We start from the raw sequence: 19,901 nt of genomic DNA on the forward strand, positions 1-19,901 counted from the left end.
ATACTAGTTTGCATAATCAAGTTGTATGGATAATCGAACAGGTATTAACAATTACTGTACCTTTAATAATGCATAAAGTTAACACACACACACAAGTAGTTAGCACACAAGTACCTACTGATGATATATAGCTAGTAACCTATTCTATCATATTAAGCATACACAATTATAAAGCTTTACAAATCATTAAATGAATGCAATTCAGCATAACTTAAACACCTATAGTTAACGTAGTGAAATACTGTAATTAAACGTACCATATACCAATCAAAGAATACAATTCAGTACAACTTTGACACATTACAGAACTTTAGGAATTAAACTTCAACAATTCTGTAAAATGTTTCTATGCTTTGATACTTGCTGTTAAGGCATTGTAATAACATGCAATTGAAATGAATACAATAAAAGTTCTTAACTGCTCAATAACAGACACAATCTCCAGCCCTTACTGATGAAACAGATGAAAAATCAAGAACAAGGTGACTCTTAATTTGCTTAACTGCAACAATTTAAAGCACACAATGCTCCATCTAATGTTTTGGTGGTCTGAATAATTCTGCAGCTTTCATTTGCCTCAGTCTGCTTGTCCTTTTTTGGCAGCTAAATCTGGTAGCCGTTTTAGCAGCAGACGCTGTGTGCGTAATAAACCACATGGAAATCATTAAGTGATTACTGGTGCGTTCGGTTGATTAGGCAGTACGGTTGATCAAAGATTGGATAATTGACTCTACTGTATATAAGTGTGTGTGTATGTATATATATATATATATATATATATATATATATATATATATATATATATATATATATATACATATACACACACACACACACGCACGCACACACACACACACACACACACACAGTAAACATGCATTCTATCAGAAACTTTAATTTCCTTAATTAAAATAAAACAAAAAAGATACTCTTCTTTTCACACAAGATGTTTTATGCACTTTACTGCCTAATATTCCCAAAAAAGGCATTTGCTATACAGCTATTTACACCATATTTTGGCTTGAGCGCAGATGTTGCAAAGTCATGCTGTCATTCAAAATGTAGATGCTTTAAAGGTTTTTTCCTATTACATAGCACCTACAATGCAGTATGATGTTTTACAGATGAAAAAAATGTCAGACTGACCCTAGGGCAGATGTTAACATATTTTACATGGATTGCATTGATGGCAAACTGATCACAAGTATGCAGACCAGTATATGACATTAAAGAACAAGAAAGTGAAAGGAAACAAAGCCCTTGCATAAAGATCAATTCTTTTAGCTTCAGATGGAATGACAGGTTTAGGTGGAGCTGGCTTCTTGTTATTTTTGGCCTGCAACTTCCCCAAGCCACTTTCGACTTCTATGGGTTTTCCGTAACAGTCATAATTTGACAATTCAAAATCTCTTGGCAAAGATCCAACGATGCTAAAGTCATTAGACCTCAGGTCAGATTTTGAGGTGCACACCTTTTTGCACCTAGTTTCTGCAACCTAGCAAACAAAACCACAGAAGACAGGTTAAAGAAAGTTTAAGGGAATAAACAGACTTTCAAAATACTGTATACTTCTTTGGAGAATCAATATTCTGTTAAATGTTAAACATCATTTAAATATTTAGTATTCATTCTTTTATGTTAAGAAATTAACACATTCATAAACAATCTTCTGCAAATTCCAAATCAGCCCATTATTTTATTTTAGCTTTACTGAAGATTTTACAATTGTAATACTTAATCATCCAGGCCTTCAAAAAGTCCAGAACAGGGAAGTTAAGGAGAAGCAAGGTAATAAATGTTTAATAAATGTAATGTTTCCACAAAAATATGAAGCCAGAAATACGTCTACAGCAGCCTGAAGGTGAAGTATCCAGCAATTTGTTACAAGATAGTGTGATTCTTGCTTGTATTTTATACTTCATTTAGAAATATACAGAAGTTTCAAAAGACATTGTTTTCTGTTTCCTGTTAACACATCACAAACTTTGCTGTAGCTCAGTTTTATTCCAGCCACAATCAGGCCTTGCGACCAAAGATGTAATTTGATACCAGGAAGAAACAGTTGCTTTTTTATAGTCAAAGTTGTACTTTAAAATTCCTATTAAATAACCATAAAGATCTTCAACTAAGAAATAGGACCAATTATAATGCTTTATACTAAAATGGAAAGGAGAATGACGAGGATAGGAGAATGATTTTAAAACATTGTTTAGCGCTCCTTTAGCCACCCATAGGGCTTTTACCACAGGTAATGTCACAAATCAAAACATTTAAAATCATTAAAGAAATCCAAATCAGTTTTTCCTGTTATTAGACTCTGAAAAAGAAACAAGGCTAGATGTATTCAATGCAATCCCATCTGGTTCTAACTAAATGAATACCAGAGAGGACTGAAAAGGTCAGGAATGAAAGAGATGGAGCACCTACTACAATATAAAACATCCCAAATATGAATGAAAACAAAATGGTATTATTAAAAAAAAAGAAAATCTTAAAAAAAAAGGACTGGGAGAAGGTGCTTCAGTCATTAAAATATATACATTAAATATATTTACTAAAATACATGCCCTGGATAATAATTAGCCTAGTTGCACAACACTGACACTATATATATATATATATATATATATATATATATATATATATATATATATATATATATATATATATATATATATCCTAAAATATTCAATAATTGCACTTGAGTGAAAAATAGTTCTTACTTCTTAATAGCATGAGCATCCTTATCAATAGTCAATTTTCTTTGTGATAGAAATTGTTTAGTTCCACTTTAATTCAAGATAAAAAAATAAATATATTTTTCATGGCATATATTCATTTCCTGTGCTGAAGGTTACATAATCTGACTGCATCTTAACACTGGACAGATATTTTTAAGTAAAAAAGTCACCAGGACACAAAAGCCACTTTATATTCTATAGCGTTGAAATATCTGTATTGAATGACAGTCAATGCAAGCAAACAAATTACAGTGATAATGTTGCTAGTAATAACAGGTAACTGTAATACCAACTTGCAAGCACAATGTACAGAACTGCTTTTTACCACTGAAATATAGTGTGAAAACAACCAATTAAAGGAAATTGCCATATATCTTGTTACAACTTTATTTGACTTCCCATCCAATAAAAATTATACACTGGCATTGTTTCAGTCTTGTTTTTGATGAAGCATCTCCTAGCAGTCATTTATTCACATAGAAACAGTCCCAGAGGCTTAAGTCTATTGTTCATTTACTCATAGATAGGTTTCATCTTGTAATTACACCTATTGTTCTAAAAGAGAATGCATGTTAGGAGCACATTAGTGCATAGCCTTTACTATGCTTTTGAAAATTAACAAATGCTAAATTTTGTAATGTCAAATTAGTCTTGTGTCTGTTAAAAAATGTCTTCAAAGGAATATGTTCACTCTGGCAATCGCTTTTGAAGTTCAAGCTATTATTCAGCATAGTTTAGTAAGTAGATAGTCATTTGTTGATATTCTAATCCAAATGGTCTCATTTGTTTTCAGCAGATTAACATGGATGTAATCACATTTCATGCAACTTTAAAATCTTTTTAATATACTTTATCACATGAACTGCAATCTGTGTGTTAACTATTTACATACAAACATGACTCAAGCTAACAAAAACACCAAGTGAGTGTGTGACAGGGTATGCCCCCGCCCGTGCTTCTTTCACGTTTTGTGTTATTTTGTATTTGTTGTATTATTATTATTATTATTATTATTATTATTATTATTATTATTATTTAAATGTACTGTTGTGTATGCAAAAACAGGTTATTTTATTGTTAATTGTTTTGCAGCAATCCATGCTAAGCTCGTGCAGAATGTGACCGTCTCCAGATTGATTGATTCATTTATTACTAATTTGGAGACGGCCACATGTATATAAACCCGCAGCTTTGGCTGATCGAGGTTAGTGTGTTCAGAGGCAGAACGAGATGTGAGTGAAAGAGAATCTAAAAAGAAATCATAAACAATTGCTACTCGTGCTAGCTTGACACCAGCATGATCCTTGTTTGTTCCGTGTCTGTTTTGTTTGTCTGTTTTAGCCTCTGTGCCGTTTTATTTCTGCAGAGTGTTTTGTTTTGTTTTGTTCAAACCTTTTATTTATTTTCCAATAAACCGTATCCCAGCACTGTTGTCTGTTGCTTCCTGGCCTGACGTCACCACACGAGCCATTGTGTTACAGAGTGGATACCAAACAGTAACAATATTGATAAGATTTAACAAGCTTTTAGAGCAGTCCAAACGATTAAGCACAACAGTAAAAAACAAATGTTACAGTCTACAATAAAGGACACTACCATCAAAAGTTAAAGTATCCATCCATCCATCCTCCACTAGACAAACAACAAATGTGCCACTGCTGAATGTTCACTTATTTTAGATAACAGAACTAAGGCTTTGGATACTTAAATAACACTAGTCTCTAAATAAATACCAGAATAATGTATATCTTCATTGAAAAATGAAGATATACATTTATTATTACAATCTGTAAGTGCAATGGCACCACAGACAGATTTTTTTGTATACTTTTTAAGTAGGTTGAAAACTGAGTAACAGTTCTAAGGAGGAATAATTACAGAGGAACTATATGTATTGTGAATGGATTCTGAAAAAATTGAGTCAATACTTCAAATGTTTACCACCTCCTTAAAATTAATAAAACCAATATTTTGCTGACCTCTTTCGACTATTTGTACTGTTTAGTGATGTCAATAAAGGTCCATAAATCCCCCGTTGGAGAAAACCCCAGCAAGATTAATAGATGTAAAAGTGTTGAGGTTCAGAATTAAATATATTTTTTCAATGCTACAGGGTGACATTTAGAATCTATATTGCATTTATTTAAATCTAAATGACAGAATGAATGGGTGAATTGCACAATTCCTAATTTATATCACTTTGCTAAGCTTGATCTAAGGAAAGTAATTCTCCAAATTGAATTGTTTCATTAAGGTTTAAACATATTTTCATTTCCATACATTGTACTTGTACAACCCACTAGTACCTTGTCCGTCAGTGTGGGCTCTTCATTAATATGCTACAATGTGGCAATGACACGGTTCATTGTGCTATGTTTGACTTACCTGCAGAGTGCTGATATGAACAGGGGTACACCCTGTTCCATTTACTGTATTCTTTTTAGCTGGAGTTTTTCCCTCTGCCTGTTCTTTGCTTGCCATTTTAACCTTTTCAGCCTCAATCCTCTTGGGACTATTCAGCATCACCTGAACTACAGCATATTCAACCAGGGATGCAAACCCGAACAAAAGGCAGGTGATAAGCCAGACATCGATTGCTTTTACATAGGACACCTTTGGGAGTTCAGCAGCAAGAGATGTACATTCAGATGACAAACTCAGCACTGAGAAAATTCCTGAAACAAAAAAACAAATTAAAAAATGTCAGATCATTAACAACATTAATGGATAAAAGACCGTTAACAACAGCAGTGCTTGTTAAATTTGAAAGAGTCATGATCCAATTCAAAATTTCCATAACTACACCAATGTCTTGGCAAATCACACGTTAGTTCTGAACTTAAAAATCTGACACAACAACTTAAATTCAGTCTGGGGTGGCATTAAACAATTAACCACCTCATCTTGCATTTTTTTCAAACATTATTATGTACATTAGAAATCAACCACATTGTTAAATGAAACTATATATAAATTCAAAGGTCGAGTTAAATGTAAAATTAGATAAGCTAGTTTTTAATCACAAGAAATCACTGTCCGAACTTCCCCTTTAAACAGCATCACCTCGTCAACTCATGTTTATCCCAAGCGATGAAACATCAATGCTGACAAAAAGGCTGAATGCAATAAAACTAATTTAAGCAAATGGAATCATGGGAACAATTATGTGTTATATCACCTGTATGGATATGAACTGATGATAGTCTGAAGCAGTTAATTTTTACTACAAGGAATGAATACATACTTGATGCAAGATAAACTGCAATCATGAATGCTGCTAAGGACGTATCCCTTCAGGAAAATGGTTCAGGGTCAATGAGCACAGGATGCATCAAATGAAAACAAACAGTAAATCATCTCCTTGGGACATCTTTTCAAAGTGTTTACTCAGGTCTTTAACTACTATTTTTTTTTAAAGAAGAAAAATCATTATGTTCAAAATGAGAAAAATGCAACTTGACAGTACTTAACCTTGTCAAACTTGGTAAAGCTTAACATGGTATTTTGTACGCATTTCAAAATGAATGTTCTTTAAAAATACATGAGCTGGACACACTAGATACCCAGACTTTTGGCATCATTTAGTGTTCATTATTCTTCTCATTACTGGATAGGCAAGGTAGCTGACCTACGTTTCAGAGGATGGTCATCCTAAGGAATTGTTAAGGAACCAGTTATCTATAGTTTGAAAGTGCAAAGGGTAGTGTTAAGGAATAAATGCAAAAGAAGACACGCAACTGACCTGGTAGGAAAGCTTTCCCTCTGGTAACAAAGATGAAAAACCTCAGCAGAATTTCATGAGTTTTAGATGAGTGTGGCATACCAGGACCAGATCAACACATTACAATGATGGAAACATGAAGAGAGAGAGACAGTGGGAAATGATGAATATGTGTGACATTTCTTAACCTATTACAAGTCTATTACAGGGCACCATAAAAAAATAAAGTAATGACTGTTCCATTTAGCCAAGGATGGAAAAGATAATTTGAGTTAATACCCAGCGGAACTCTGGCAGCGCTAGCATCAGGGTTAATCCAGAATGAGAGCCATGAGAGGACCACAATCAGAAGAGTAGGAGCATAGACACCCATCATGTAAAATCCAACCTGCCTCCTCAAAGTGAAGATCACTTCCACGCAGGTGTAGTAACCTTTTATGAAAAAAATAAAAAATAAATCAAGAATATAAAATAAAGTTTAGAAAAGACTATTGTTCTAAATAAATATGTTCTCTGCAAAAAAGAAACACCTTAAATCTATTAAACATGAGAAAACATGTGCAACTAAGGGTGCATAGTAAAATATACAGAAATAAGATATGAACTTGGTTAAGATTTCTTCTGCCTTTCACATCAACAGCAATGCTTCTACAGTCATACAGTATGTCTTCAATAGCCATGCCATATGACGCTCCGATATTAACAAAGTGCATCTTTATTGTGTTTAGTAATTCTGTGACAACTTGTTTTAACATGTATTTGTATTACCTGCTCAGTTTTCAATAAAATGTTGAATCTCAAAATGTAGAATCTCTCAATGTTTTAAATGTTTGAATGTTTTAAACAGTGTCAGATCTAAATATAGAACGCCCTCGCTATAATGATCCTGTTGGGGTCCAAGCCTTTTGTTTGTTATATCGAGGGGCTCGTTATAGCAAAAGGACAATCAAAATGAACGCTAAACTGTAAGTTAACCTTTTGAGTAATGATTTCTAAAATGCACTGCCAGTCCTACGGGAGTGAGTTTTTTTTTTTCTGTCTCCTGCATGTGCTTGATTATTACGAGTACAGCATACAAACAAGCTGAAAGCTATATGTTTGTATGTATGTAATAAACACTGATGAAATAGACAAATAATATTTACCTTAAATAAATAAAACAAATAAATATAATTTTTTATTTTGTCACAGGGAAAGGTTTTGACTAAAAAATAACAACGGGTTGGAACAACCACAACAACACATCCTAACAAAAAAAGGGCTGAACTAGAGGTAGAGAGAGAGAGAGAGAGAGAGAGAGAGAGAGAAAGAGAGAGAGAGAGAGAGAGAGAGAGAGAGAGAGAGACGAATAAATCATATCCGGGTAAACAGGTTGTGGGAGTGGAGGGAGTGAAAGTGTCTAATGCTTCAGCGTATGATACTCCTTGAAGCATGGAGCAACGCACAGAGATGGGTGCCGCCTCTTCACTGGACGCCTGTGACTTGATGGTAAATATTCTTCGCTGACATCCGATTCAGTGGAAAAATTGTATGTATTTGAATTTAAATCGCAATCTGAATTCAGAATTATTTCTAATACTTCTTTCTCACCGAGCAATTTTCACCGGTTTACAGACATTGACAATTGTGTGACAGGGTTTATTGTATGTAATTCAGTCAATATCTGGCAGAGGGCGCAATAGACCAATACAAGGTGTTACAGAAACCTTGTGTTACAATATCTTGTTATCAGAAGTTTTGTAGGCTCAGTAATTCAAGTTTAAAGTAATGGTACGTTCGTATTCTCTGGGGACCAGAGAGCAGTGAACGTACCGGTACATTCGTACTCCTCAAAGGGTTATTGAGATGAGATTGTGAATAAAAGTACAATTACACGCAACCTGTTTGTCTCATGTATGCTATATTATGCCTTTGCTTTATGCTACAGACGTGCTCAAATTTGTTGGTACCCCTCCGCAAAAAACGAAGAATGCACAATTTTCTCTGAAATAACTTGAAACTGACAAAAGTAATTGGCATCCACCATTGTTTATTCCATATTTAATAGAAATCAGACTTTGCTTTTGATTTTTTATTCAACATAATTTTGTAAATAAGAAAACAAATGAAAATGGCATGGTCAAAAATGATGGGGCCGCTAACCTAATATTTTGTTGCACAACCTTTAGAGGCAATCACTGCAATCAAACGTTTTCTGTAGCTCTCAATGAGACTTCTGCACCTGTTAACAGGTAGTTTGGCCCCCTCTTCCTGAGCAAACTGCTCCAGCTGTCTCAGGTTTGATGGGTGCCTTCTCCAGACTGCAAGTTTCAGCTCTTTCCATAGATGTTCGATAGGATTCAGATCAGGACTCATAGAAGGCCACCAGAATAGTCCAATGTTTTGTTCTTATCCATTCTTGGGTGCTTTTAACTGTGTGTTTTGGGTCATTATCCTTTTGGCGGACCCATGACCTGCGACTGAGATAGAGCTTTCTGACACTGGGCAGTACGTTTCACTCCAGAATGCCTCGATAGTCTTGAGATTTCATTGTGCCCTGCACAGGTTCAAGGCACCCTGTGCCAGGCGCAGCAAAGCAGCCCCAAAACATAACCGAGCCTCCTCCATGCATCACTGTAGGTATGGTGTTCTTTTCTTTGAAAGCTTCATTTTTTCGTCTGTGAACATAGAGCTGATGTGACTTGCCAAAAAGCTCCATTTTTGACTCACCTGTCCAGAAGGATTGTGGCTTGTCAATATGCATTTTAGCAAATTCCAGTTTGGCTTTTTTATGTTTTTCTTTCAAAAGGGGAGTCCTCCTGGGTCTTCTTCCATGGAGCCCACTTTTGCTCAAAAAGCAACGGATGGTGCGATCAGAAACTGACGTACCTTCACCTTGGAGTTCAGCTTGTATCTCTTTGGCAGTTATCCTTGGTTCTTTTTCTACCATTCGCACTATCCTTCTATTCAATCTGGGGTCGATTTTCCTCTTGCGGCCGCGCCCAGGGAGGTTGGCTACAGTTCCATGGACCTTAAACTTCTTAATAATATTTGCAACTGTTGTCACAGGAACATCAAGCTGCTTGGAGATGGTCTTGTAGCCTTTACCTTTACCATCCTTGTCTATTATTTTCTTTCTGCTCTCCTCAGACAACTCTCACCTTTGCTTTCTCTGGTCCATGTTCAGTGTGGTGCACACAATGATACCAAACAGCACAGTGACTACTTTTCTCCATTTAAATAGGCTGAATGACTGATTACAAGATTGGAGACATGTGTGATACTAATTAAAGAAACTAATTAGTTTGAAATATCACTATAATCCAATTATTTATTATCTTTTCTAAGGGGTACCAACAAATGTGTCCAGGCCATTTTAGAATATCTTTGTAGAATAAGCAATAATTCATCTCTTTTCACAGCTTCTTTGCTTTATTCTATGACATACCAAAGGCATGCAAGTATACATGATAAAATAGCTTTTAATTTCATCACTTTTCAGGAGGAATGAAGCATTATTTCAATGAGCTGTAAGGGTACCAACAAATTTGAGCACATCTGTATTTGTTAAAGAATTAAAATGCAGTACAAAAAGCAAAAATCCCAAATTGAAGCTGAACTTTTATTCAAAATCAATCTGACATGAATTGTTTCAAAGTCCACCAAAGCTCAATCAAACATGCAAGAATCCCAAAATTAGCTTTTATTCCAAATCAACCCGACATGAAACGTTTGACATGAAAAGTTAAATCAGATCCTCAAGGTCTTTTTTTCTTTAATCAATTTTGCTTTGCCACATGGTTGGTGAACAAGCCCGAGTGCTTTTTGACAACCTATATTCACGACAGAGATATGCCTGCGTTACTCCTTTTTTCAAACAATCAACATAAAATTATTTTTGTTTTGGAGGCATAGTTACACAGCGCACACGTTTAATTAAGACAAAAAAGAGTTGACTGAGGTGGCATCCTGTGCGTACAGACCGGGATGTTGACTGTGTGTGTTTATATTATCTTTTTTTTGTATTCTTTTCTTTGGGGTCCAGGGGCCAAGCTTGTTACAGACGAAGATTCATTATAATGAAGGGTGTTACAGCGAGGGTATACTGTACCGTCATTCATTTACTCGTGTACACTCCTTGTGGTCATTTTTATACTGGCCTCATTACTTGGCAACGCTGCTAAGAAAACTTCAGAGAGAAATTGGTTCAAAGTCGCCCCCATTTTATTTATTTTTACTTATAAGATGAAATTCGAAAGGTGTTTGTCCAGGTCTTTCAGGTATATAGTGAAATTCTCTCGTTTCTCCCAATGAACGCAAATACGACTCAGTAAGTGTTTTTATTCCTGTATTTTCATTTTCTTGCTCTTTTAAAAATGTTTAAATTCTTCTGTTATTGGTATATTGTGTATGTGTATATATATATATATATATAATTTACTTCAGAAAATAAATACAAAGAATAACGTAGTATTATATTGTGTGGTTGACAGCAATTTATACATTTGTTTTACAACAGTCACAAAAATAACACTGCAGTTGTACTAGTAAAAACACTTCTGTAGAAAAAGATATATATTATGTAACTTTTTTTTTATAGCCACTTGCTGTGTATTTTAACTTCGACCTACACTATACAGTAGAAAAAATAATGAGCTTACTCCATGTCAACTACAACAACGTTCACTGAATTCTTATTGTAAGCGTTCGCCGATTAAAAATGCAGCAAGACTTAAACTGTTCACTTTATCAAAAATGAAAAGATGTAATGAAAATATCCGGTTACAAAACTTGAATTTGTTACTAAACAAGGACGGCACAGTAATCAAGTCCAGCTTCAAAATGCCGCCTAATACACCCGCAACCAATGCAGATTAAGATAAACAAACAGAGCAAGATAAACAAAAATTACAAAAGGTAATTCCCATTTATCGTTTAGAGAGCCCACAACTCCTTGGAAGTAAGGGAGATTGTCATCGTTGCTAGTCTTGGTTTTAAAAAAGTGCTTTTCAGCAAAACTGTTCACGTTCAAGGATTTGATCAAGTGAGCTAAGGAGGAGGACCTGAGGTGATGCCAAACTGCCAAAGAGAGAGAGACGGAGAAGAGACATCACAGAGGCAGTTTTGTAACTAACCGCGCTTCGATGCTGCATTTGAACAATAATTTGCAAGGTTAATACTATTTTCTTATGAATAATAAATACCCCTGTATTTATTACAGTTTTGTCAGCATGAAACTAACTACAAAGCATTACTTAGGGTGAATGTTAGTCTGGTAACTGTATAGGTTTTTTTAAGCATCAGAATAATAGTCTACACGCAGTTCATCATTGGATTTAATGTAGCATAAAGTCTGTTCTGCTGCACACAACTCGCTATCCTATTGTTGTCTTCAGATAGTAAAAAAACAAACAAAAAAATTTTGACACATATTTACTGCATTTGGTCGCACGTTACACAGCACTGGGAAAATTAGTGTCTCAGTGTTCTTGTGTCATTAGGAAGTGCACCTGACCAAACATTAAATTCTGTGCTGGAAGAAATTCAAGCATGAATATCTGTGTACATTAGCGGCTAAAATAGTAAAAACTGCCGACAGCCAATTGTGTTTTTTTCCCTTATAAATCGACGTCATGCCGATATAGATATAGATATAGATATAGATAGATATATATATATATATATATACACACACACACACAGTCCTTAAGAAAAAAAAAAAAACAAGAAAAAAAAACACTTACCAGTCCCTTTATAATACTTTGTGCAGTTCCCATACTCAATTTCCTGCTTTATATCAAACTGGGGTAAAGCTATTTGTTCCATTTGAACAGGGTCTCCAGACTGCCATATGAACCGCAGGTCATCTGTTGTGTATCCAACTGGAAACCCAGATGCAGAAAGCAAAACTTAAACAATTAAGTACTGAAACATAAAATAGAGCACAGACATATCTGGATTTTTCATATACAGTAGCTTATAGGATCAAATTGTGTTAATTTTTTTTATTATTATTTGATCCTGTTACAACTAGAAAAAAAAAACTATAAAGTACTACTGAAGCACTTAAAACACATCCCAAGCAGTGCAACACTACTGCACTGGTAATATATATATTTTATATATATATATATATATATATATATATATATATATATATATATATATATATATATATATATATATATATATACATACATACATACACACACAGAGCATCAAAAGAAACGTATCACTATTATAACACATTTATTTTCTAAAAAAAATAAAGTATATTAAGATGCACATTGACAAAATGTTTTTGGTTTCTTTTTAATCACTCGATCATTCATCCTTGACCATGACACACTTGAATGACTATGACTGAAGCATATGCACTTAATCACCTAATTAGTGAGACAGTTGATTGGACACTGGACATGGAGTGATTTCAGCTGTTGAATTGCAAGCTTGAATAAAAGCAATAAAGAAAATCACAGAAAAAAAAATAATATGCCACGTCTGGCAAGAGAGCAGTGCCTTTGTACATTCAGCATATTGGAGGCTGGACTAGGGCAGCGTACTGTGGCTAGCCGTCTTGGGCGCTCACAGCCAGCAAGAGCGACAGATCATTTTGCAGCATCTTCGTGATGTCAATTGTTAATCAGCACAAAAAAAAAGTCACTGCACCTGCTCTAAAACAGAGTTTGTCATTTTTTTTATCATATCTAGTGAATTATCCAAATATAAGTGATAAGTTACTTCTGATGCTCAGATATAAGTGATAAGTTAATTTTGATGTTCAGTATATGTAATATTGTGTATTTGCATGGGTTTGATACATCTTAGACTGTGACATGCAATTAGGCATACAAAACACTTTACATAGGCTACTAGTAGAAATATTTTTAAGGAAACATACATTGGTCTACATGAATCTGTTTGTATCTAATTGTGTGTAATGTATAATACTGTAGCATAATAATTAAGTAATTTTACATACAGCTTTCCAGTTGCATCTTGCACCGTTGTGTATCCATAGGAAATAAAGTCAAGTCCAGTGGGCAGGAAAGAGTCACAGATAACCTAAAAAGGATAAGGAAAACTGTAATTAGGAAGTAATTAATGTTGGCAGCTGTATGTCCCCCCCCCCCCCCCAAACACGACCCATCACTGGGTGGTCTAGAATTCTCATACACTCACATACAGACTAGCCAGTTTATTTCTTGAAAAGATGACATGCCACTACAAACGTCCTAGAATCGGTCCCTACTCAAAACTGACTACAGACCAGTTTAAATGAAGCATTAAAATAATTGGAGCTATTAAAATAATTCCACAAGTCTCATCAATTTTGCACTTACCCATTTAGCTACACAGACTTAAATGTGCAATTTCTTTTAAAGTAAAACATGTTGTAACAATATATTATTATTATTATTATTATTATTATTTATTTCTTAGCAGACGCCCTTATCCAGGGCGACTTACAATTGTTACAACATATCACATAATACATTATTTCACAGTATACAGATATCACATTATTTTTACATACAATTACCCATTTATACAGTTGGGTTTTTACTGGAGCAATCTAGGTAAAGTACCTTGCTCAAGGGTACAACAGCAGTGTCCCCCACTGGGGATTGAACCCACAACCCTCCGGTCAAGAGTCCAGAGCCCTAACCACCACTCCACACTGCTGCCCTCACATATATGTAATATTGTGTACTTGCATGGGTTTTCATTTGAAAACACACATCTGGCACTACACTAGGTTAAAGGAAGTTCTCAGTTGCCATGCCTTCCAGGAATCCTGTTACTGCTTTAATTCCTTTGTCATTTCATCTCAGCAGTGTCCTCTGAGTCAAGGTGTGTTACTGACTGACACAATGTCAGTCAATCACTGAAGCAGCTGAATTGTTATTAACAAGGAAGAAGCCAGTGGTGGGGAAATGTCCTGAGGTAGTACCAGATACTATGTGTTAAAGCTACACGTCTGAGACCATACAAATGAATGGGTGTTCATGGTGGATACATTTATAAAAGCAAAAATATTTAAGAAAACACTTTTTTTTTTTTTTAAATGTCTCCGTTGCCAGTGTGGTATTTATTATTTTATAACTAGCTTGTTTAGCTGATTATGGCGGTAGATAATCGTTATCCTATTTTAGCTTATGCTTGCATATTTGGCAAAAAGTTATCTCCTCTATCCTCGCACCCCTATACAGTTTACTTTGCAATACAAGATGATTCACTGTATATAGGCACCTATAGAACTATAGAAATAACATGCATTTTGTAAGTAAACTTTTCAACAGAAAATGCTGGTGGTAGCTGGTCTCCTAGTCCTCCTCCAATTATGATTCACTAAATGTTATATATTAATTTGCCGTAGTGATATACGAAGGAGGAGCAAAGGTGATGATGATGATACTACCATATACATCATTAAGTGTAAAATTAAAGATTTCTATAACTGATTATAACAAGAGTAAATGAGTTTGGTTTTGTACTGTATTGCTCACTGTTCTCAGGTTACGCATTAACCCATAGCATCAACTTTGACCCACCCAACTTAACAAAACACTGCCCCCACTCCCCTATTAGAAGCAAGAACAATTGCCAAAACAGCAAATAGACATTGCAAACTGTTCTGTACAGCTGTTGCTTAGCTGCAGTACGATTCCTACAGTTTTTTAATTTTTTTGCTATTTGGTAGAATAGAAAAAAAGTCATCAGTAAAGTTAAGGGTTAAAATTACTTCTAGATATAAAACTTTCTAAAAAACTACTAACTTGGCCAACATATTAAATCAGCTCTTATTTCAGCCTCTTGTCATAAAACATCAAATGCTTGGTTCCCCAACGGCAGCATTTAATAGGATGGAATGCAGAGCTTGCAGAAAAAAAAAAAAAAAAAACACAACACACAAACAAATGTATCCTGCAAAATATATTGAAAAATACCATTACCATACTGAAGGTATAAACTATGCTTGCTGCTTGCCAATTCTTGCATTTGGGAACTATTGCAATTGCTTTCTCCTGAAGACAGATTACTGTTCCTCTAAAAGTAAACGGGAGATGCTTCCACAGGACTTTATGACAAGGCGTTCTGCTGGGCAAATTTGACTTGTTGGAAGAGTTGTGCAGTAGTGAATGCTAGTTACAATCATGAATGATGGGATGGAATGTTTAGGCTTTATACAAATAAATGAGAATCACCAAAAATGTATTGCCTTAGGCTTCATGTTCAAAAATAAAAACGGGTCATTTTTACACTCCCGAGATTTTGGCAGTATATTAAAAACACGTCTGTGTGCTTATACGTTTATTTTGTTGTTCTGAACAATGTCTAGAACAATGTACATGAATCAAGAAAAAAACATGGTACATCTCCACATTGGATAGTGCTGAATATATCCCAAAGGACATAACCTTTCATTTGTATTCAAGAATTAGGTTTAAGTTTCACATGTTAAAAATGAACTGCACATTTTCATTTATTGCTAAGTCCTAAATTGTGAAGTTCTGCATTGAAAGTCAAAAGTAGAGGGCGGAGCACAAGCTGATGATGTGGATAGTCTAGGCGGTTTCAAATGAAACTAAGGAAGGATGTGAAGCAGCTCTGCACTGGAATCAGTCATTTTTTTATGTCCTCGTTATATACGAGGCACACATATTCAAGTCCGTTTTCATCCTTTTGTATCTCAAAAGATGTTTTTGTCAGTTGGTGGACACACTCGCGCCCACGTCGTGCCAGATTAAGCTAAAGATCGGTAATGCGAGGGTGGTGTTTGGCCTTGTCTTCACCGGCTATTCTGTCATGACTGACAGGAAGATATTATTGCTGGCCTTAAACTCGCTGTCAACAGATATGTTAAACAAAAGGAAAGGAGAAAGAGCTTTCCGTTACAATGCTCCTAAATTGTGGAATAAACAACGTCTGATATTAAGAGATGCCAAGTCACAGTATTTTTAAATGAAGACTAAAAACTCACTTTAAGAACGGTATTTTGTACCAATTTACAAATGTTTTTTTTTTCTTTTTCTCTTTCTTTTTCTACTAATACAAGACCTTCATTCATTTTACTATAGCTTTTTATGTTCATGTTTTTTAATAGTTTTGAGTAATTTTATTGTAACTTGTTTTTATTGACTTGTAAAGTGCTTGCAGAATGAAAGGCGCTATATAAAAAAATAAACTTAAACTTACTGTTAAATAACCTATTTAGTCCAGCTCTCAGCGTTAAACTGGAGACTGAATTATACTGGTCAACAGCTCAACTTCTTGCACTGGGATAAAATTCCCCCAGAATGCTGTTGAGGTTTTCTGTACTGATTTCCTTAAAATGAACATCCATAGTGTTTTTTATTTTTTTCTGTAAGCCAGTCTTTAAAAGACATTAAGAACATATGAAAGTTTACAAATGAGAGGAGGCCATTCGGCCCATCTTGCTCGTTTGGTTGTTAGTAGCTTATTGATCCCAGAATCTCATCAAGCAGCTTCTTGAAGGATCCCAGGGTGTCAGCTTCAACAACATTACTGGGGAGTTGGTTCTAGACCCTCACAATTCTCTGTGTAAAAAAGTGTCTCCTATTTTCTGTTCGGAATGACCCTTTATCTAATCTCCATTTGTGACCCTTGGTCCTTGTTTCTTTTTTCAGGTCAAAAAAGTACCTGACATTGTCAATACCTTTTAGAATTTTGAATGCTTGAATCAGATCACCACGTAGTCTTCTCTGTTCAAGACTGAAAAGATTCAATTATTTGAGCCTGTCTGCATACGACATGCCTTTTAAACCTGGGATAATTCTGGTCGCACTTCCTTGCACTCTTTCTAGAGCAACAATATCCTTTTTGGAACGAGGTGACCAGAACTGAACACAATATTCTAGATGAGGTCTTATTAATGCATTGTAAAATTTTAACATTACTTCCCTTGATTTAAATTCAACATTTTTCACAATATATCTGAGCATCTTGTTGACCTTTTTTTATAGCTTCCCCACATTGTTTAGATGAAGACATTTGAGTCAGCATAAACTCCTAGGTCTTTTTCATAGATTCCTTCTTCAATTTCAGTATCTCCCATGATATTTATAATGCACATTTGTATTGCCTGCGTGCAGTACCTTACACTTTTCTCTATTAAATGTCATTTGCCATGTGTCTGCCCAGTTCTGAATGCTGTCTAGATCATTTTGAATGACCTTTGCTGCTGCAACAGTGTTTGCCACTCCTCCTGTAGATTAGGAATAGCAGAGGACCTAATACTAATCCCTGTGGTACACCACTGGTTACCTCGCTCCATTTTGAGGTTTCTCCTCTAATCAGTACTTTCTGTTAGAACCACTCCCTAATCGATGTGCATGCATTTCCTTGAATCCCTCCTGCAATCAGTTTGAGAATTAATCTTTTAATGTGGGACTTTGTCAAAAGCTCTCTGGAAATCTAAATAAACCATGTCATCCACTGTTGATGATGCATCCTCAAAAAAAATCAAGCAGGTTAGTTAGACACGATCTCCCTTTCCTAAAACCATGCTGACTGTCTCCCAGGATACTTTTACCATATTTGTAATTTTCCATTTTGGATCTTATTATAGTTTCCATAAGTTTACATATAATAGAAGTCAGGCTTATTGGTCTGTAGTTACCTGGTTCGGTTTTGTCTCCCTTTTTGTGGATTGGTATTACGTTTGCAATTCTCCAGTCTGTAGGTAGAACCCCTGTGTCAAGAGACTGTTGCATGATCTTGGTTAGCGGTTTGTAAATAACTTCTTTCATTTATTTGAGTACTATTGGGAGGATCTCATCCAGTCCAGGGGATTTGTCGGAACCCACGTTGTCTTTTTATTTGTGTTTTTATTTTTCATGTTTTCTTCCGTTTCATTTAGCTGTGCCTCTTTTGTCTTTTGTGTCTACTGTTGACAGCTGCTGTAGAACTTACCGTTACTTTTGTTTTTCAGGTGGATTACTGTCATCATTGTGAAAGTTGGTGCTGTACCAGTTCTCTGGAGTCTCATCTCCAAATATGTTAAAGAAAATGGGTGGAATGTCACTTGTTTTGTGGCAGTGGTTTTATAACAAATAAATAAAATTGCAGTTTGTCATGGAATTTTGTGATTCAATTTCTAATGTGGTGCATACTGATTTATACAGTGTGAAGCGGCTCATCAGTATGCGAGCCGTGCATATACGCTATATATGTGCACGGTCATGTGATGCCGAATCAGAAGTTGTTATTTTTCCAAGGGGTTTATGTTTATATATATATATATATATATATATATATATATATATATATATATATATATATATATATATATATATTACACACAGTGCCTATAGTAAGTATTCACCCCACCTTGGATGTTTTCACAGTTTGTTGTGTTACAACCTGAAAACTTGATGCATTTAAATGGGACTTTTTTTCCTTTGATTTACACAACCTACTCAACACTTTGAAGATGTAAGAGAATTTGTATTGTGAAACAACAGTTAATGGAAAAAAAAAAAAAACTGAAATGTCTTGGTTAGATAAGTATTCACTCCCCTGAGTCAACACTTGGTAGAACCACCTTTGGCAGCAATTAAAGCTTTGAGTCTTTTGGGGTAAGTCTCTGCCAGGTTTGCATATCTGGATCGTGCAATATTCGCCCATTCTTCTTGGCAAAATTGTTTAAGCTCTGTCAAGTTGGATGGTGATCGTGGGTGGACAGCAATCTTCAAGTCTTGCCACAGATTCTCAATCAGATTTAAGTCCGGGCTTTGACTGGGCCACTCTAGGACATTCACTTTCTTGTTTTTAAGCCACTCCAGTGTCGCTTTGGCTGTGTGCTTGGGGTCATTGTCCTGCTGAAAGGTGAATCTCCATCCCAGTCTTAGGTCTTTTGCCGACTGAAGCAGGTTTTCCTCAAGGATTTGCCTGTATTTAGCTCCATACATTTTGCCCTCTACCCTGACAAGCTTCCCAGTCCCTGCCAATGAAAAGCATCCCCATAGCATGATGCAGCCACCACCATGCTTCACAGTAGGGATGTTGTTACCTGGGTGATGTGCTGTGTTGGGTTTGCGTCAGACATAACGCTTTGCATTTAGGCCAAATAGTTAAATTTTTGTTTCATCGGACCACAGAATCTTTTGCCACATCTTTTCAGAGTCTCCCATATGCCTTTTTGAAAATTCCAAGCAGGATTTTACAGGGGCTTTTTTCAGAAATGGCTTCCTTCTTGCCATTCTTCCATACAGGCCAAATTTGTAGAGTATCTGAGCTATTGTTGACACATGGACAGTTTTTATACCCCTCCCCTGATCTGTGCCTTTCCAGAACTTTTTCCCGGAGTTGTTTTGAAATCTCCTTGGTCTTCATTATTATTATTATTTATTTCTTAGCAGACGCCCTTATCCAGGGCGACTTACAATCGTAAGCAAATACATTTCAAGTGTTACAATACAAGTAATACAATAAGA

At 35.4% G+C, this 19,901-nt stretch overlaps 1 protein-coding gene across 3 annotated transcripts in view; it reads right to left on the minus strand.

Moving 5' to 3' along the window:
• Nucleotides 1–946: 946 nt before the first annotated feature.
• LOC117421439 (glycine receptor subunit beta) overlaps nt 947–19,901 on the minus strand; it is a 49,688-nt gene continuing 30,733 nt past the window's right edge. Inside the window, exons 6-10 of one of the 3 annotated variants that reach the window (XM_034035885.3) lie at nt 13,424–13,506; nt 12,186–12,323; nt 6,742–6,894; nt 5,127–5,416; nt 947–1,495 (exon numbers count right to left, since the gene is read on the minus strand). In XM_034035885.3, the coding sequence (XP_033891776.1) occupies nt 1,199–1,495; nt 5,127–5,416; nt 6,742–6,894; nt 12,186–12,323; nt 13,424–13,506 (961 nt within the window). In that variant the 3' untranslated portion in view covers nt 947–1,198. Of the gene's footprint in view, nt 1,496–5,126; nt 5,417–6,483; nt 6,895–12,185; nt 12,324–13,423; nt 13,507–19,901 lie in introns of those variants that run through there. The other 2 variants (XM_034035886.3, XR_009329635.1) reach the window with 2 other exon arrangements.

The sequence above is a fragment of the Acipenser ruthenus genome, chromosome 1 (genome assembly GCF_902713425.1).
Source record: "Acipenser ruthenus chromosome 1, fAciRut3.2 maternal haplotype, whole genome shotgun sequence".
Taxonomy (NCBI): domain Eukaryota; kingdom Metazoa; phylum Chordata; class Actinopteri; order Acipenseriformes; family Acipenseridae; genus Acipenser; species Acipenser ruthenus.